General features: G+C 48.8%; 1 protein-coding gene across 1 annotated transcript in view; it reads right to left on the bottom strand.

The window, feature by feature from the left end:
• Positions 1-5,269: 5,269 nt before the first annotated feature.
• DEF8 (differentially expressed in FDCP 8 homolog) overlaps positions 5,270-20,546 on the bottom strand; it is a 31,255-nt gene continuing 15,978 nt past the window's right edge. Inside the window, 8 exon segments of the mRNA XM_077450518.1 lie at positions 5,270-5,940; positions 13,918-14,027; positions 14,131-14,271; positions 15,906-15,986; positions 17,073-17,186; positions 17,569-17,606; positions 17,609-17,695; positions 19,501-19,665. Of these exon segments, the coding sequence (XP_077306644.1) occupies positions 5,844-5,940; positions 13,918-14,027; positions 14,131-14,271; positions 15,906-15,986; positions 17,073-17,186; positions 17,569-17,606; positions 17,609-17,695; positions 19,501-19,665 (833 nt within the window). The 3' untranslated portion in view covers positions 5,270-5,843.

The raw sequence follows: 20,546 nt of genomic DNA, 5'->3' as shown, positions 1-20,546 counted from the left end.
TTCCTCAACCCAGGAACCAACATCGGAGCCTTCCAATCGCTGAGCATTCTCCTGCAGCAGCATCTACCCGACCCTGTGGTAGAACAGTTCGGGGGACTCCTCTGTGCATGATGGTGGGGCTAGGGAAGGAGTGACTGTGGACCAGGGGCTGGTGGAATAGGCCGCTTTGGCAGCTGTGTTGGAAGGCAAAACTACTCTGAGCCTGGGGGACAGAGGATGAGGAGGATGAGGACGGCTTTGTTATCCACTCCACCAACTCTTCTGCATGTCGTGGCTCAATACCACGGGCAGCAGCAGAAAGAAAGGACAACCGTGCCCCTCGACCACCTGCAGAGGATGCAGTGTAGTAGCAACTGTACAACAACAAACGCACTGTAGATATTGGCTACACTATAGACAGAGAGTGTGATGTAGATTAAGCAGGCAGGTTATTCAGTTAGTGGCAGTGTATTTGATATATATAATATTTACAGTTAGTCTAGTGTGTGTATATATATATATATATATATATATATATATATATATATATATATATATATATATATATATATATATATATATATATATATATATATATACACACACACACATATATATATATATATATATATATATACTAACTGTAAATGTATATCTATACACACACACACACACACACATATATATATATATATATATATATATATATATATATATATAGACTAACTGTAAATATTATATATCAAATACACTGGCATTTACTGAATAACCTGCCTGTTTAATCTACATCACACTCTCTATCCACACCAACAACACTACACGGGGCCGCCATGTAGGCAGCCTTATATAGTGTGGGGTGTGGATTTAGTCCCCCTGAGCCACGATTGGCCAAAGGCACCCTGTCTTTGGCCAATTATGGCTCTCTTAACAGAGGGCGCTGGGATAGGTCAGGTGCATGCTTTGACCAATCATCATACAGCAATGCACTGCGATCTCATAAGACGGACAGATGGAGAAATAACCAGATGAAGGTGGGGAAAGCTCGCACCATGCTGGGAACAATAAAAACCCGTCAGAATATATCGTAGTGTTGGAGCCGTTATATTTTTTTGACAATAAATACAATAAAATGTACAAATCTTATTAGAAATAAAATGTACACGGGTCTCCGGGGATCAGACAGGACATTTCTCTCATTCTCCAATATAAATTCACGGATTAAATAAAAAGGCAGCTAAACAAATTCCACAATGAAAGGCGTAAAACTCGTCTCATTTAATATGTAAAAGTCCCCAAATTCCAGAACATTCTGTAATTCCATTGGGTTTGTCGTAAAGCCAATCATTGTCCGGGGGGGTCTGGTGGACTCGGCGCGGTCCCATGCATGGTCCATATACTCGTTTCCGGGGTAATGACATCACTCGCAGCAACGCCGACCAGGAATGGTTACAATAAGAATGCAAAATAGATAAAGTGGACTTTTCAGTAACTGTAGAAGTCTGTATGAATAAATCCCGGGCAGGTCACGATGTACAGCAGAGGTATCAGAAAAGCTTCAACCATTGAGAAGCCATCCTGGATCTCCGGCCCGGGACTTTGGCTAGGCTGAGATGATAGCATGGGTCTGCTGCAGGCACAGAAGAAGCATTTCCACAGTCTCCCCTCCCCCAGTAATCAATCTGCAACAAAAAGCTGGATTTGTTTCACGAAATATAAAACTGGATCTGAACATTTCCATAGAAGAGGACGAAGCTGCGGGGCGTATGGATGGTCTTTGGTGGTCAGGCAGGACGGTCTTCATTGTAGCACAATAGACTTCATACGGTTTTCCCTTCCTCTGGATCAGCTGCGGGTTTACACTTCAGAGGATTCAACGTTTTATTGTATTTCTGTCTTCTGGTTGAATGTGACGGACATGCAACTTTTTTCAAATTAAAGTGGAATTCCCAACACAAACTATTCCTAGAAAAGTCCCCCCTCCCCCTTCCATGTATCCTGTATAAAAAATATCTGTATACTTACCTTCTAGTCTGATCACATGATCCTGCAGCTCAGGGAGCACATGACAGCAGCTGGGGATTCTGGGAGTGGTGACATCACCCGTGAGCTCCCAGGTCACCCGTTGTCAGCGCTCTCTCCTCTCCCCTGCAGCCCCCGCTAACACAGGGGAGCTGGAGTGGCAGGATCACATGACCGGACCACATTAAATAGAAGTACACAGCTCCCCCCCTTTATGTATTATTTTTTTTAACTCCACCTGGGGTAGGAAGGAGGAGGGGGAGGGAACATTTCCAAGAATAGTTTATATTAGACATGAATTCCACTTTAAATATATTGTAGCAGGGACTGATCTGTGTTCAGCTTTTGTAAACACAGCCAAACACGGCTTAGGCACCAGCCTTAGTCTCTGATCTGGCATCTCAGTCCAGGAAGAGGACGGTGCTCCTGGATGATGCCTTAATAAAGATGGCACTGTGCTTCTGGAGAGAAAAGCAAATGTAGGTGTAACAACATATTTGGCGACCCAGCGTAGTTTTCTACGGAAGTGACGTTCCGTCGCCGCCATCTTACTACACTCCACAGTAAGGATACACTAAGAAGGGGGAAAGCGGACATCTTGTTACACCCACCGGAGTTTTGCATTTTACATGTATTTATAACAGTAAAGTGAGTTTATATAGTGAAATACAAGACTGAGAACTCCATCTGTCTGCTTTGATGTTGAATTTTAAAAGCAGCGGCATCCCCGCTCATCTCACAGGTTTACTAATCTGACAGAAGTTCGCTGCTTTTAAAATTCAACATCTAAGCAGTCAGATGGAGTTCTAAGTCTTGTATTTCACTATAGAAACTGACTTTACTGTTATAAATACGTGTAAAATACAAAAATCCGGTGGGTGTAACAAGATGTCCGCTTTCCCCCTTCTAAGTGTATCCTTACTGTGGACGAGGGTGAGGTGTAGCAAGATGGCGGCGACAGAACGTCACTTCCGTAGCAAACTGCGATGAGTCGCCGAATACGACGGTACAGCGGCCATTCTAAGGAGTATTTTCTATGAGCACAAACACCATCTAGTGGCCATAATGTGGTATTGCTCCAGAAATGTCACATTCAGGCAACAGCTTCATGGGCACGAGATGGTGCTTACTACAATCATATTAGACAAAATACGGGAATACGTTTTTGCTGCGGCTGTGTGAACGTTTGTCCAGAATTATTCTTATAAATGGCCCCCGAGTTTCTTTTATTAGGGACAGACCCACACCCCGCCCCCGCCTCTAGCATGAAGAAAGGCTGGAAATCAGCGATTCTCAACCCCCGTCCTCCAGTACCCCCAACAGGCCATGTTTGGGAACATCTTATGCCACACATCATACATACACACACACCGGATTTTCCTGACAACAAAGGTTGGATGTGAGCTTGTTGGCAGAAAGTCAGATTGTGTGTCCGCTCCATCGGACATCTGTTGTCGGACTTTCCGATCGTGTGTACACAAGTCCATCACACAAGTCCGCACATGCTCGGCATCAGGTACGAGCCGGAAGCGACCGGTCTTGTAAAACCAGCGTTCGTGATGGAGAGATCACATGACTATTCAACTTCCTTTTTAATCGGCTCACCCTATGTCTCCGCATTCGTAATTGTTGGCCAACATTGGTGTGAGGACCGTGTGTCTGCAAAACACAATGGAGCCAACAACCTTCCAACAAAAATCCCCGGTTTTGTTGTTGGAAAGTCCGATCGTGTGTGCGGGGCATTAGACCCCCCATACACTAAAACCATGTAATAGGAGGTCAAACCTCAGGAGTTTCAATTTCTATGCAGTCAGGCCGGTCCTTCACTACACTCTGAAGATAAAAATCTGCAGAAAATCTAATAGTGTGTATGGAGGTCTTAGATAAAATAGCTGTCCAGAATACCAAACCACTGACTCCGATTTAAAGCACCTGTGCAAGATAAAGGAGAACCTGCAAACATGGCCTGCTGGGGGGGGCTTGAGAATCACTGCTGTAGGGGGAGGGAAGGATGTGGAGAACAGATTGATATTCGGCAATCCCACCAAGTAACAATCAATAGAACCACAAAGCATCATGGGTATATATCTGGGTATATATCATGGTATATAGAACATGATTATACTAAACTTGATTGACTTCCTGTAACATCACCTCGGTAGTGTTTCCTGGATGGCGGCACACCGACTGATTTTGGGTGCTCCCTGTGCATTGCCAAGTAACAGGTTTCATTTGTTGCCACCATTACCAGCAGGACAAACTCTACTTTCCTTCACACCCCCCTCCCCTCCCCCATTCCATTTATCTGCCTGGAGCAAAGACACTTCCCATCCTTTCTGCTTCTGGTTCCAGTATTGCCTTATGTGCTAGTAGATGGAGCGTGGCCTAAAACTGAACCCGGTACCTTGTCCTGCATGGGTAGAGCACAGCATCACTGTACAATTGTGATCAGCAGCACCTGTGCCCCCGATGACGTCAGTTGTGACGAAATGCGTAGGTCGGAGCTAAATCGCTTGTGACGTCACCACGCACACTGCCAGTTCGAATCCGGGGATCAAAGTTTTATAGTGATAAGTGCCTAATGATTTTCAGAACGTAGGTGGTTAGTACTTTTTGTATAAATCCTTTCATACTACACTGGTGTTCGGGGCTCTTTTCAGGTCATGGTGGCAAATCTTTATATGGATGAGGAGCTCTTGTGACCATAAAGTGAACACCTGGAGGCGGTTTCATGCTCCGCAGCAGAGAGCGCAAAGATACACAAGCGCCTGCGACTCTTTACTTACAAACAGTCCACTAGCTCCAAGTTCTTCTGACACTTGTGGTGGGACACTAAAGGGGCACGTTCACACTGAGGCGTGGAGGCAGTGGGGGGCGGTAAATCACTGCTAGTTTCAGCGGCACTTTACTGCCGTTTCAACCTGAAGGGGTCAAAAGCGCTGTTGTCGAAGTGCTTTGGCAGTGTTGCCCATTTATTCCAAGGGGCAAGGCATCTTGGGAGCGATATATACACCGCCGCTAAACCGCCCCAAAGATGCCGCTTGCAGGATTTTTTTACATTTTTTTTTAAAGGTCCTGCAAACGCCCCGCCCCACAGAGAGCACTCAGACTTTCACACTAGAGGGACAGGAGAGGCGCTTTACGGGCGCTGTTTTTACCGCTAAAACGGCTTTAAGAAAGATGGTATGTGAAAGGACAGCTGGGATGAAGGGGGTTCTTAGGATTGGTTGTGGCTTCCCTCAGCGGGCTGAATGAAGGTCGGGGGGGCAAGTGCACCAATAAATACATTTACTGAATTCAAATCAAAGCCATCAATACAAACCCAAAGAGCGCCATCATAAGGCATCAGGAAATACCGCCTACTGCCGGATCATGACCTGGAGGTATGCATGGCACCTCATGTCCTCTCTGTGCACCACGTTGGGTTCACTTTGACACACCTAAGCATATCAGGTTCAAAGGTTTTGGGGTTCACCAGAGTCCTCCTTGACAGGTAAGAACCTCTAACCACACAGAGGCCAGACGTGGAAAGGAAGAAGAAAGTCTTGTATTTGCCCTCAGAACAAATTCTGCTACTGGATTACCACCTGTGTGGTGGCAATAAGGCACCTCTGAAGATGTACATTGACAGTGGTGACTGTAGAAGAGTGGAGAGGTCCTAGGGGGGTCCTGGGGGGGTCCTGAGGGGCCGCGTCAGTCTGGAATGTATTATTGGACCCCCAAATAAAAAGGAGATGCTGAGAGACGAGTGGATTTATCTCCATGGTGGTAAAATGGTTCCAGCCAGTGATGTCCATCGCGGTACGACCTCCACCCAATAATGTCCTGGGATTGGGGGGCCGAGATCACTGCCGCTGCTCTTCTCCCTCCTCCTGCACCTGTTTGCGAAGGTTCATCCTCGAGCAGCGCGGACAGCTGGTGGAGTTGTCGTAATAACAGTCCCTGTTATAAAAGTAAAAGAAGGTTTAAGGAGATCTCTACATAAAACTCAATCCTAAAAGGTGTAATATAGAGAGCAGGGAGGGAGTAAAGCCCAGCGCCAGGAATAAAAACTTTAATAGTTCCTTTGGACCAAGCTGGCCCAGACATAATATTTCCTCTAATAATCAATGCAATGGTGTATAGCACTGTATCACACACACACACACACACACACACACACACACACGCTCTGTACAGTATACAGCGCTGTGTCCCGGCTGCAGTGCGCTGACTTCCTGTTCCCACATCAAAACTGAGTCAGTCCGAGTGCTGCTCAGCCATTCACAGGAAGCCTTGTATTCTATACAGGAGTACAAGGCTTTCTCTGATTGGCTGAGGTGAACAGATGATATCACAATCGCCATTTCAGCCATTCAATTATAATAATACAAAGCTGCCTATGAATGGCTGAGCAGTGATGAGCCAGAGTCGATTTTGTTCTGACAGTGGGACGGGAAGTATGGATGCCGGAACACAGCGCTGTACGGGGGCCGATAATACAAACAGTTTATACAGCGCTGACAGCCGCTGCATTGATTAGTAAAAGGAAATGTCTTAATTTTCCACCAACCATGCAGGCCCCAAAAAAAACAAAAAAAAAACACCCCTGGAAATACACTGTATTCCTGAATCTAGACTTTAAACGCTAAACACTAATAAGTATACTGTATATTATTCTTTAACTGCATCCCATCCGGCCTATTGTAACATGATGGTTGGGGGAGGGGGGGCTCACTTATTTTGGGTGGGAACGTAATCTGATGTTCTCCTGTACTCCGCGCGTTGTGTCCCCCGCCGTGTCCGCTAACTGGTGACAATGTGTTTAAAAAAAATTTGAGTGCATTTTTTTCTCTTTTACATACGTTTATACGAGTAGTTCAGTGTCATCATAGCGACTACCGGGGGGGGGGGGCAAACAGTATGCCAACCCCTCTCCCCCCACCTGGTCAGTAGCACTTATCCCATCACCCACACACCCCCTGCTCGGCAGCCACCTCCTGCTCTCCGTGGGTCATCATGACGACGGCCTCCATCTCCTCCCTCCTCCTCAGCGGAGTCTTCTCTTTACAGACGATCGCAAAACAAGTCTCACACCCGTTCTGATTGGCCGGATTGAGGATTTGAATTTGCTGTTGTAACACACCTGGGTGGGATCAGAGCCCATTCCCTTCGCCCCGAAGCCACCCTATGAAGCCTATAACAGCCTGTGGCTCTAATTCTGTGCTTAAAAAATAAATAAAACAAAACATGGGCGCTGTTATTACTGCACCGTCATCCTGAAAGGGGTCAAACGAATAGGGGGCAGCGTAGATAGATTCATACTATGCATAAATCTGTATCCTGTCCTCGGTCAGACAGTGAGGACGGGATACATTGTTGGAGGTCAGAGAGTGAGGACGGGATACATTGTTGGTGGTTAGAGAGTGAGGACAGGATACATTGTTGGGGGTCAGAGAGTGAGGACAGGATACATTGTTGGGGGTCAGAGAGTGAGGACAGGATACATTGTTGGGGGTCAGAGAGTGAGGACAGGATACATTGTTGGGGGTCAGAGAGTGAGGACAGGATACATTGTTGGGGGTCAGAGAGTGAGGACAGGATACATTGTTGGGGGTCAGAGAGTGAGGACGGGATACATTGTTGGGGGTCAGAGAGTGAGGACGGGATACATTGTTGGGGGTCAGAGAGTGAGGACGGGATACATTGTTGGGGGTCAGAGAGTGAGGACGGGATACATTGTTGGGGGTCAGAGAGTGAGGACGGGATACATTGTTGGGGGTCAGAGAGTGAGGACGGGATACATTGTTGGGGGTCAGAGAGTGAGGACGGGATACATTGTTGGGGGTCAGAGAGTGAGGACGGGATACATTGTTGGGGGTCAGAGAGTGAGGACAGGATACATTGTTGGGGGTCAGAGAGTGAGGACAGGATACATTGTTGGGGGTCAGAGAGTGAGGACAGGATACATTGTTGGGGGTCAGAGAGTGAGGACGGGATACATTGTTGGGGGTCAGAGAGTGAGGACAGGATACATTGTTGGGGGTCAGAGAGTGAGGACAGGATACATTGTTGGGGGTCAGAGAGTGAGGACGGGATACATTGTTGGGGGTCAGAGAGTGAGGACGGGATACATTGTTGGGGGTCAGAGAGTGAGGACGGGATACATTGTTGGGGGTCAGAGAGTGAGGACGGGATACATTGTTGGGGGTCAGAGAGTGAGGACGGGATACATTGTTGGGGGTCAGAGAGTGAGGACGGGATACATTGTTGGGGGTCAGAGAGTGAGGACAGGATACATTGTTGGGGGTCAGAGAGTGAGGACAGGATACATTGTTGGGGGTCAGAGAGTGAGGACAGGATACAATGTTGGAGGTCAGAGAGTGAGGACGGGATACATTGTTGGGGGTCAGAGAGTGAGGACGGGATACATTGTTGGTGGTAGGAGAGTGAGGACAGGATACATTGTTGGCGGTCAGAGAGTGAGGACGGGATACATTGTTGGTGGTAGGAGAGTGAGGACAGGATACATTGTTGGGGGTCAGAGAGTGAGGACGGGATACATTGTTGGGGGTCAGAGAGTGAGGACGGGATACATTGTTGGGGGTCAGAGAGTGAGGACAGGATACATTGTTGGGGGTCAGAGAGTGAGGACAGGATACATTGTTGGGGGTCAGAGAGTGAGGACGGGATACATTGTTGGGGGTCAGAGAGTGAGGACGGGATACATTGTTGGGGGTCAGAGAGTGAGGACGGGATACATTGTTGGGGGTCAGAGAGTGAGGACGGGATACATTGTTGGAGGTCAGAGAGTGAGGACAGGATACATTGTTGGGGGTCAGAGAGTGAGGACAGGATACAATGTTGGAGGTCAGAGAGTGAGGACGGGATACATTGTTGGCGGTCAGAGAGTGAGGACGGGATACATTGTTGGCGGTCAGAGAGTGAGGACGGGATACATTGTTGGGGGTCAGAGAGTGAGGACGGGATACATTGTTGGAGGTCAGAGAGTGAGGACGGGATACATTGTTGGCGGTCAGAGAGTGAGGACGGGATACATTGTTGGGGGTCAGAGAGTGAGGACAGGATACATTGTTGGAGGTCAGAGAGTGAGGACAGGATACATTGTTGGAGGTCAGAGAGTGAGGACAGGATACATTGTTGGGGGTCAGAGAGTGAGGACAGGATACATTGTTGGAGGTCAGAGAGTGAGGACGGGATACATTGTTGGTGGTTAGAGAGTGAGGACAGGATACATTGTTGGGGGTCAGAGAGTGAGGACAGGATACATTGTTGGGGGTCAGAGAGTGAGGACAGGATACATTGTTGGGGGTCAGAGAGTGAGGACAGGATACATTGTTGGGGGTCAGAGAGTGAGGACAGGATACATTGTTGGGGGTCAGAGAGTGAGGACGGGATACATTGTTGGGGGTCAGAGAGTGAGGACAGGATACATTGTTGGGGGTCAGAGAGTGAGGACGGGATACATTGTTGGGGGTCAGAGAGTGAGGACAGGATACATTGTTGGGGGTCAGAGAGTGAGGACAGGATACAATGTTGGAGGTCAGAGAGTGAGGACAGGATACATTGTTGGAGGTCAGAGAGTGAGGACGGGATACATTGTTGGGGGTCAGAGAGTGAGGACGGGATACATTGTTGGTGGTAGGAGAGTGAGGACAGGATACATTGTTGGCGGTCAGAGAGTGAGGACGGGATACATTGTTGGTGGTAGGAGAGTGAGGACAGGATACATTGTTGGGGGTCAGAGAGTGAGGACGGGATACATTGTTGGGGGTCAGAGAGTGAGGACGGGATACATTGTTGGGGGTCAGAGAGTGAGGACAGGATACATTGTTGGGGGTCAGAGAGTGAGGACAGGATACATTGTTGGGGGTCAGAGAGTGAGGACGGGATACATTGTTGGGGGTCAGAGAGTGAGGACGGGATACATTGTTGGGGGTCAGAGAGTGAGGACGGGATACATTGTTGGGGGTCAGAGAGTGAGGACGGGATACATTGTTGGAGGTCAGAGAGTGAGGACAGGATACATTGTTGGGGGTCAGAGAGTGAGGACAGGATACAATGTTGGAGGTCAGAGAGTGAGGACGGGATACATTGTTGGCGGTCAGAGAGTGAGGACGGGATACATTGTTGGCGGTCAGAGAGTGAGGACGGGATACATTGTTGGGGGTCAGAGAGTGAGGACGGGATACATTGTTGGAGGTCAGAGAGTGAGGACGGGATACATTGTTGGCGGTCAGAGAGTGAGGACGGGATACATTGTTGGGGGTCAGAGAGTGAGGACAGGATACATTGTTGGAGGTCAGAGAGTGAGGACAGGATACATTGTTGGAGGTCAGAGAGTGAGGACAGGATACATTGTTGGGGGTCAGAGAGTGAGGACAGGATACATTGTTGGAGGTCAGAGAGTGAGGACGGGATACATTGTTGGTGGTTAGAGAGTGAGGACAGGATACATTGTTGGGGGTCAGAGAGTGAGGACAGGATACATTGTTGGGGGTCAGAGAGTGAGGACAGGATACATTGTTGGGGGTCAGAGAGTGAGGACAGGATACATTGTTGGGGGTCAGAGAGTGAGGACAGGATACATTGTTGGGGGTCAGAGAGTGAGGACGGGATACATTGTTGGGGGTCAGAGAGTGAGGACAGGATACATTGTTGGGGGTCAGAGAGTGAGGACGGGATACATTGTTGGGGGTCAGAGAGTGAGGACAGGATACATTGTTGGGGGTCAGAGAGTGAGGACAGGATACAATGTTGGAGGTCAGAGAGTGAGGACAGGATACATTGTTGGAGGTCAGAGAGTGAGGACGGGATACATTGTTGGGGGTCAGAGAGTGAGGACGGGATACATTGTTGGTGGTAGGAGAGTGAGGACAGGATACATTGTTGGCGGTCAGAGAGTGAGGACGGGATACATTGTTGGTGGTAGGAGAGTGAGGACAGGATACATTGTTGGGGGTCAGAGAGTGAGGACGGGATACATTGTTGGGGGTCAGAGAGTGAGGACGGGATACATTGTTGGGGGTCAGAGAGTGAGGACGGGATACATTGTTGGGGGTCAGAGAGTGAGGACGGGATACATTGTTGGGGGTCAGAGAGTGAGGACAGGATACATTGTTGGGGGTCAGAGAGTGAGGACAGGATACATTGTTGGGGGTCAGAGAGTGAGGACGGGATACATTGTTGGGGGTCAGAGAGTGAGGACGGGATACATTGTTGGGGGTCAGAGAGTGAGGACGGGATACATTGTTGGGGGTCAGAGAGTGAGGACGGGATACATTGTTGGGGGTCAGAGAGTGAGGACAGGATACATTGTTGGGGGTCAGAGAGTGAGGACAGGATACAATGTTGGAGGTCAGAGAGTGAGGACGGGATACATTGTTGGCGGTCAGAGAGTGAGGACGGGATACATTGTTGGCGGTCAGAGAGTGAGGACGGGATACATTGTTGGCGGTCAGAGAGTGAGGACGGGATACATTGTTGGGGGTCAGAGAGTGAGGACGGGATACATTGTTGGGGGTCAGAGAGTGAGGACGGGATACATTGTTGGGGGTCAGAGTGAGGACAGGATACATTGTTGGGGGTCAGAGAGTGAGGACAGGATACATTGTTGGAGGTCAGAGAGTAAGGACGGGATACATTGTTGGAGGTCAGAGAGTGAGGACAGGATACATTGTTGGGGGTCAGAGAGTGATGACAGGATACATTGTTGGGGGTCAGAGAGTGAGGACGGGATACATTGTTGGTGGTTAGAGAGTGAGGACGGGATACATTGTTGGTGGTTAGAGAGTGAGGACAGGATACATTGTTGGCGGTCAGAGAGTGAGGACGGGATACATTGTTGGGGGTCAGAGAGTGAGGACAGGGATACATTGTTGGGGGTCAGAGAGTGAGGACGGGATACATTGTTGGGGGTCAGAGAGTGAGGACAGGATACATTGTTGGGGGTCAGAGAGTGAGGACAGGATACATTGTTGGGGGTCAGAGAGTGAGGACGGGATACATTGTTGGGGGTCAGAGAGTGAGGACGGGATATATTGTTGGGAGTCAGAGAGTGAGGACAGGATACATTGTTGGGGGTCAGAGAGTGAGGACAGGATACAATGTTGGAGGTCAGAGAGTGAGGACGGGATACATTGTTGGCGGTCAGAGAGTGAGGACGGGATACATTGTTGGGGGTCAGAGAGTGAGGACGGGATACATTGTTGGGGGTCAGAGAGTGAGGACGGGATACATTGTTGGGGGTCAGAGAGTGAGGACAGGATACATTGTTGGGGGTCAGAGAGTGAGGACAGGATACATTGTTGGAGGTCAGAGAGTAAGGACGGGATACATTGTTGGAGGTCAGAGAGTGAGGACAGGATACATTGTTGGGGGCCAGAGAGTGAGGACAGGATATATTGTTGGGAGTCAGAGAGTGAGGACAGGATACATTGTTGGGGGCCAGAGAGTGAGGACAGGATACATTGTTGGGGGTCAGAGAGTGATGACAGGATACATTGTTGGGGGTCAGAGAGTGAGGACGGGATACATTGTTGGTGGTTAGAGAGTGAGGACGGGATACATTGTTGGTGGTTAGAGAGTGAGGACAGGATACATTGTTGGCGGTCAGAGAGTGAGGACGGGATACATTGTTGGGGGTCAGAGAGTGAGGACAGGGATACATTGTTGGGGGTCAGAGAGTGAGGACGGGATACATTGTTGGGGGTCAGAGAGTGAGGACAGGATACATTGTTGGGGGTCAGAGAGTGAGGACGGGATACATTGTTGGGGGTCAGAGAGTGAGGACGGGATATATTGTTGGGAGTCAGAGAGTGAGGACAGGATACATTGTTGGGGGTCAGAGAGTGAGGACAGGATACAATGTTGGAGGTCAGAGAGTGAGGACGGGATACATTGTTGGGGGTCAGAGAGTGAGGACGGGATACATTGTTGGGGGTCAGAGAGTGAGGACGGGATATATTGTTGGGAGTCAGAGAGTGAGGACGGGATACATTGTTGGGGGTCAGAGAGTGAGGACAGGATACAATGTTGGAGGTCAGAGAGTGAGGACGGGATACATTGTTGGTGGTAGGAGAGTGAGGACAGGATACATTGTTGGCGGTCAGAGAGTGAGGACAGGATACATTGTTGGGGGTCAGAGAGTGAGGACAGGATACATTGTTGGGGGTCAGAGAGTGAGGACAGGATACATTGTTGGGGGTCAGAGAGTGAGGACGGGATACATTGTTGGGGGTCAGAGAGTGAGGACGGGATATATTGTTGGGAGTCAGAGAGTGAGGACAGGATACATTGTTGGGGGTCAGAGAGTGAGGACAGGATACAATGTTGGAGGTCAGAGAGTGAGGACGGGATACATTGTTGGGGGTCAGAGAGTGAGGACGGGATACATTGTTGGGGGTCAGAGAGTGAGGACGGGATATATTGTTGGGAGTCAGAGAGTGAGGACGGGATACATTGTTGGGGGTCAGAGAGTGAGGACAGGATACAATGTTGGAGGTCAGAGAGTGAGGACGGGATACATTGTTGGTGGTAGGAGAGTGAGGACAGGATACATTGTTGGCGGTCAGAGAGTGAGGACGGGATACATTGTTGGTGGTAGGAGAGTGAGGACAGGATACATTGTTGGGGGTCAGAGAGTGAGGACAGGATACATTGTTGGCGGTCAGAGAGTGAGGACGGGATACATTGTTGGAGGTCAGAGAGTGAGGACGGGATACATTGTTGGAGGTCAGAGAGTGAGGACGGGATACATTGTTGGGGGTCAGAGAGTGAGGACGGGATACATTGTTGGGGGTCAGAGAGTGAGGACAGGATACATTGTTGGGGGTCAGAGAGTGAGGACGGGATACATTGTTGTGGTGACAAGATCCAGGCCTGGAGCCCTAGAACTATGATGTCACAGTTGGGTCTCACCTGTGGAACACGGCAGCACAGTCCTGGCACACGGATGTGTGACTATCGAATGGGAAGAGAATGTCGCCCTCCTTGCACAGCTCACATACGAAGCCCTTCGCCTGACAGCGCTGAGGAGACCAAACAGAATATTCAAATATCTGCCAATGGAAGCCTCACCCCTCCCCCTCCCCCCAATGCTCACATTAAAGCCATTTTCCCTGTTGCTCTCACCTCGCAGTCCAGCTTGATGTGCTTTGCAAACATGGTGTGAATGTCGGTCAGAGAGCAGCTGAGCCGCGAGCTGCTAACATCCAGGAGATCCTGCAAGGAGTACATGTCATCGTTCTCCACAAAGTGCTGACGATCCTGTAGCTGCAAAAAGAACAAGGCGTGAGCACAGCGGGACAGGGTGCGAGCACAGCGGGACAGGGCGCGAGCGCAGGGCGTGAGCGCAGCGGAACAGGGCGCGAGGCGTGAACGCAGCGGGACAGGGCGCGAGGCGTGAACGCAGCGGGACAGGGCGCGAGCGCGAGGCGTGAACGCAGCGGGACAGGGCGCGAGCGCGAGGCGTGAGCGCAGCGGGACAGGGCGCCAGCGCAGCGGGACAGGGCGCCAGCGCAGCGGGACAGGGCGCGAGGTGTGAACGCAGCGGGACAGGGCGCGAGGCGTGAACGCAGCGGGACAGGGCGCGAGCGCGAGGCGTGAGCGCAGCGGGACAGGGCGCCAGCGCAGCGGGACAGGGCGCCAGCGCAGGGCGCGAGCACAGCGGGACAGGGCGCAACCGCAAGGCGTGAGCACAGCGGGACAACACCATGATCCAGAAACAGGTAAATACTCCATCATAGCAATGACAATCAGGAGAATAATTTATTTGAAAATGTATCATATTTTATACATATATATATATATATATATATATATATATATATATATATATATATATATATATATATATATACATATACATATACATATACATATACATATATATATACACACACACACACACACACACACACAGGCAGAATTTTAGTATTTTTCAGGCATTTACCAAAACATTTTCAAGCTCTAGTTCTATAATGGCTATGGGGTGAAAGGTCACTCAGGTTTCATTTGAGGGTAGGTACATCCAAAATCGGAGTAAGGGTTTAGGAATTAGGCCAGGTCCACACTGGAACTGGCTGCGGATCGCACAGCGCCCCCCTTTTCCTTCCCTTTTCCCCGTTTCAGGGAGTGAATCTGATCTCATCCCAACTGAGGATTTCACTTGCTGAAGGCAAAACAAAAAAGGCAGAAAGAGCCACAAACAAAGAACTGAAGACGGCTGCAGGTAGAGCCAGGCAAAGCATCAGAAAGGAGGAAAGCCGGGTGATGCCCATGGGCTCCAGACTTCAGTCATTGCCAGTAAAGGATTCCCAACAAAATATATTTAAAAAAAATAGAACATTTTATTTATCATTATATTCATTTATCCAATTCCATTTGCAAATGGGGGGAGGGGCTGTGTATAAAAACAGTTGCAGTTCCTAAAATTTGTACTCGATATTTATGTTCAACCCCTTGAATTAAATCTGAACGTCTTCAAATTTATTTGGATTGTTTTGTTTTAAAATTTTATTCTGGTGGAATGCAGAGCCGAAAGTATGAGAATTGTGCCGGTGTCCCGATACAGATGGGCGGAACTGTGTGTAGTGCAGGGTTGAGGGGTGCGCTATGTGTAGGGTGCCCCACCCTCAAGGCCCCGCCCTGTTTCAGCTACAAAACTGGGTGGGAGGGTCACATGCCAAGGCCTAGCGGGTGTCGTGTTTGACATATTTGTCACAGACCATTACTAATGCCTGCCACAGATTGGTTCTCTTTTTTAAGTATATCTTCAGATTGTAGAGTAAACCCCTCCCCCGCACACACAGGAACAACAAACTCCATGCGGATAGCATCCCCTGTAGGACTTGAACCCGGACCCCCCCAGCACTGCTATCCACTTACAGCATGAACCCTTTCCTGACCTGTAGCAGCAGCCGGGCCTCCATGGCTTCCTTGCAGGTGATGAAGTACGGCTTCATGAGGAGGATGTCCTGACGCAGCTTCTGCAGGATGAAGACAAGAAATATGAACTGACTGAGCAGCCACTCAGTCCACAGAGTCTGAATAACCACAGCGCCCCCGGGTGGAGGAAATGAATCAGACTTCATTGTGAATCACTGGGAGGAGATTAATGTATGATATGAAGTGATCGCCGTGTAAAGATCTTTAAACATGAACTCAATGCAGATATAAAACACACAGAGGCAGCCATGTGTTCAATAATGAACCATCAGCCTCCTGCAATCCCAGTACAGCAGAGCTCAGATTCCCTCGGGGAGAGGAAGAAGCAGCACAAGGAACCAATCAGCAGTACTGCAATGTGCCAAGAACGAAAATGCTGATAGGAGAAGAGTGCAGAGTGAGAAAAATCTGCGCATCAGTCTGCTGCTTCTCCTTTCACTGTCCAGTCTCAGGGAAGGGGTGGCACCAGACCTGTAAGTGTTACTTAACCACTTGCCTATCACATATATACTCCGGCAGGTCGGCTCCACTGTGCAAAAGACGTCCCTGTGCATCATTCCCTGCAATAGCCACCAGGGGGCGCGATTGCGCACCGATTGGACACATTTCAGCCTGTTGCCTCCCCTTCCCTCCACCAGCTGTCACCTGAACCCCCATATTTCCCAATGACCCTCCCATCCTCACAAACCCTCCCCCCTCCTTAGCGATCACATCCCAACTCTCCCACTGCACAATTCCTATTTTATCCCACTACTCCCCTCCCCCCCCCCCCCCCCCGTCACCCAACTCCCCAACAATAACCATCCACCCCCCTCCCCCAAACAACCCCCCTACCTACTCTTCATAGGCAACAGGTATCGGTTTCAGCACTTGGTGTTAAAAAATGGTAACAGCGCATCCCGTGTGTGTGTTTCCACATACATACCACACACGTGACCACCATGGAGAAACTACTGTCATCTCTTTTCTGTGTCCCTGGCTGCCCATTCAATCCCCGATCAGGCCCCCCCCCCCATCTTCAAACAGGGAAGCAGAGATACTAATCCTGGCCTTCCCTTCCCCCCTCCCCAATCTCCAAGGTTTGGCCAACACATACCTTCTGTGCTGACACACTTGGTGTGACTTACCCGGATCTCCACCAGTTCCTCCACATAGTTAAAGAGTAAAGGGTTAATCTCCCGCAGCTTCAGCACCGGCCGGTTTACCATCAGAGTGAGGTACCGCATACTGCACCGCGACACCTGGGGGAAGGGAAGAGAAGACACGGCGTAGTGGGAGCAAAAAATACATCCCATCTATAGAGATCCCAAAAATAAATATTTCCTCTAGACCCGGCGCCTTCCTGCCCAAATCTGTAGAAGATCGTTTACAAATCTGTAGATCGAACCCTCCACCTTTTTTGGTTGCCAAAAGGAATTCAGGCACAGGGTCCTCCCCCGATTTCTCCAATGTTCTATAGAGACCACCCCCCCCCCCCCAAACCCCACCCAGTGGTTACTGGAAGCCTAGAGATATTTGCTACTTCCGGGGATGTGACTCCCTCCCCTTGGCCATACAGCGAGCCTGTATCTCCTGCAGTCGGTTTTGTAGCCCCCCCCCCCCCCCCCCCCTCCATATGCTTACCTTCCTCGGCTCAAAGTCCCAGTTGTGGATAACGCGGGAGGAATGACAGCGAGGTCGTTCCAGTGACAGTTGCTGCAGTAGTACTGCCCAGTATAATCACACTGGCGGGCTTCGCTGGACGACGCTCCTGTGCAAACAAAAAAAAAAAAAAAGAAAGTCAAGACACACATAAACAGGAGCACACGAGCACTTTCTATACAAACCTGGGGCGCTCCAGGCTACTGACATACAATTAAAGGCAAAGCAATCCCCAACAATGAGATTCTCATATTTTCTATTTGTTCTGATAAATACAACATTGAAAAGGTTTTGTTTATCAGTTTTATAAGTGAAAAGAAATACCCTTTGATCCTTCCACAAATCTAGTGAACTTCTAACATGTTTTGGCCTTCAGCATCTCTGGGGACTACAGAACCCCTCCATCTTATATAAAAAAAAAAAGCAATACATCTCATGATTTTTTAGAGTCTAGGTAAGCTTTAAGCAGTGGTCCCCCAAGTTGTGTGGTTGCATCCCTGTCACCTCGGGGTGGGGGTATTGGGGGGGGGGGGGGTGCAGTCTGGTCTCATCAGTGCTCTATGAGATCCTGCCCCTGATCTGGCTCTCCTGCCTGCCCTTCTTTGTGACCACAGAGGAGGGAAGGGAATAGAGGTTCTAGGAGAAGGGGGGCCTCTCTAGTGGTCAGAGTGGCGCCGGTCATGCTAACTTGCTCTGCCAACCCCTGCTATGCGGCCCGGCTCTCTGCAGGTCATGGAGCGGGACTGGCACCGGTCTGCAGTCCGGGCGGGTCGGGGACCCTTGCTTTAAAAGGAAATGCAGAGTTCAATGTATAAACTTGCAGACACACACATCTGACAATCTTATCAAAGTCGGCTTAACTGTTTTAAAAAAGCATTTTCTGATGTACAGATTGTAGTCATGTTGGTGAACATTTTTGCTCAGAGGGCCACAAGCGGCCCTATAACTATAAGCGATGCTTTGGCTGGAGCCGGGATCGGCCCCATTTTTCCTATCTAAGAGGCAGGGAAGTATCTCAAGAAGGAAATCCGGCACTTTGATCTGATCTGCAAAAGATACAAATAAAAATGTTTTATTATAAAATGGGGACAAATACAAGAAAATTTCCAAAGCATTTCGGCCCCCTCAGGACACGGCAGTCATGAGTAAAGCCTGAATGGCCGAAACGCGTCGGCATTTTCTGTGGATTGGATTGTATTGTCCCCATTTATAATAAAGGATTTTTATAATTTTGTGGATCAAACAGAAGTGGCGGCTTTGCTTCCAGGAACGACTTTGTGTTGAGCTTACAGAAAATCGTCACATTGAGGCGAGGAGGTCGGCGGCTCCGATCCAATCGGAAAGAATACCTCTGGCTATTAAGTGTCGGGAACAATGGGATTGGTTCAACTGCAATGCTCATCAAATGGCAACACAGATACATGTGAAGTACTCGGATCAGCACGCAGTGAGATTTTTTTTTTGTTTTTGTTTTTTTTTAAGGTAAATGGGGGTAAAAAATTAATAAAAAATAAATAAATAATAAAAAAAATGAATAAATCAGTGAAATTGGGCTCATTAAAGTCGTCATTGGCTCATCATTGTAAATTGCATTAAAAAGGGGAACTAGTGGTGAATATCTTTGTTATTCCCCCCCCCCCCCCCCCCCCCCATTTGAGTAATTTGTAACCCAACATTTAATATAATTATTTTCATTAAAAACAAAATTCTGATTTTTCAAACATTTATCACAGCGGTTTCCATGTCTTGTGCGGTACATTCTGGGCTCTCCCATAGGAAAGCCTGGCACTAGTTTGCAGCTCCCATAGACTTCTAGGAGAAGAGAATGGAGTGTGCCCCTCCCCCGGGTCATTCAGCTGTGTGTGTAAACGGAGAGCCAGACTTTGACGTAACGGATTCATTCTCACGACTTACGTAAAGAGATCGGCGCTCGGCACTCGGCGCAGCGATAATCCTGGCTGTCCAGTCCGGCTTCGGGACAAATGGTCAGTTCGTACTCGGCCTGGTGACTGACCTTTGACCTCACGCAGGGCTTAGTGATGAGATTCAGACACTTACTATGGCAGCGATAGTAACAACCTAAAGAACAAGACCAGAAGTTGGCGCGTTAAACACAAAATAGAAAAACGTTCTGCTCTTTTTTTTTTTTTTTTTTACTAGTGCATGCGCGCCCACAACACTCCATTTCATCAATAGGTTTTATGTGGCCACAGCAGTAGCACCTGCGATTCTCTGACCTCAGAGGCCACAGACTTACCCCCCACCCCCATATAGGGATATAGATTTGTGTTTTGCCTTCTCATCTGACAGTTGCATGGAGCCAAATAAGAAGGTGATGAGGAGGAGGAGGAGGAGGAGGAGGAGCAGAGCGAAAATAGAACCACCCGATTCCAATCCTCGTTCCTACAGAACACCTTACTATATACATGAACTATTTGTAAAGCTGAACTCCGGCCAGGAGGCAAAAAACCAACACATGTAAGCTCAGAGGCCTAGCTGGAAGCTTGTGGGCCCCAATGCAAGCGCTGACCTGCCCCCCATTACCGCCCACACCCCATGCCAAGATACTCCGAGTAGCTAAAGAGTTTAAGCAGCTGACAGAGGATATAATTTTCTTTCCAATCACTATTACCCCACAACACAGTCAGTCCCTCCTGCTGTGCTACCGTGTTCTGCCACCCGGTAGGGAGCCGGCCAGCAGAACACAATGCTCACCGCTGATGGCTATAGCTGCTGGCAGTGATTGTATGTAAAAAATAAAGATAAAAAAAAAAATATCTGACAGGCTGGTTATACTGAAGTTGATTGATGAAAAAAAAAAAAAAAAAAAAAAAAAAAAAACTCTTCTTGTACGCACTGCCTCCTCCTTGTGCACATTACACCCCCCCCCCCCCCAATCCTGTGCGCACTGCGCCCCTGCACACGTTACATACACCAATACCTCTCCTGTACACATTACC

The sequence above is a fragment of the Lithobates pipiens genome, unplaced genomic scaffold (genome assembly GCF_037356315.1).
Source record: "Lithobates pipiens isolate NorthernLeopardFrog02 unplaced genomic scaffold, aLitPip1_a1.2 Scaffold_10, whole genome shotgun sequence".
NCBI lineage: Eukaryota > Metazoa > Chordata > Amphibia > Anura > Ranidae > Lithobates > Lithobates pipiens.
The sequence above is the reverse complement of the archived record's forward strand: the minus strand, read 5'-3'. Positions and strand labels throughout refer to the sequence as shown.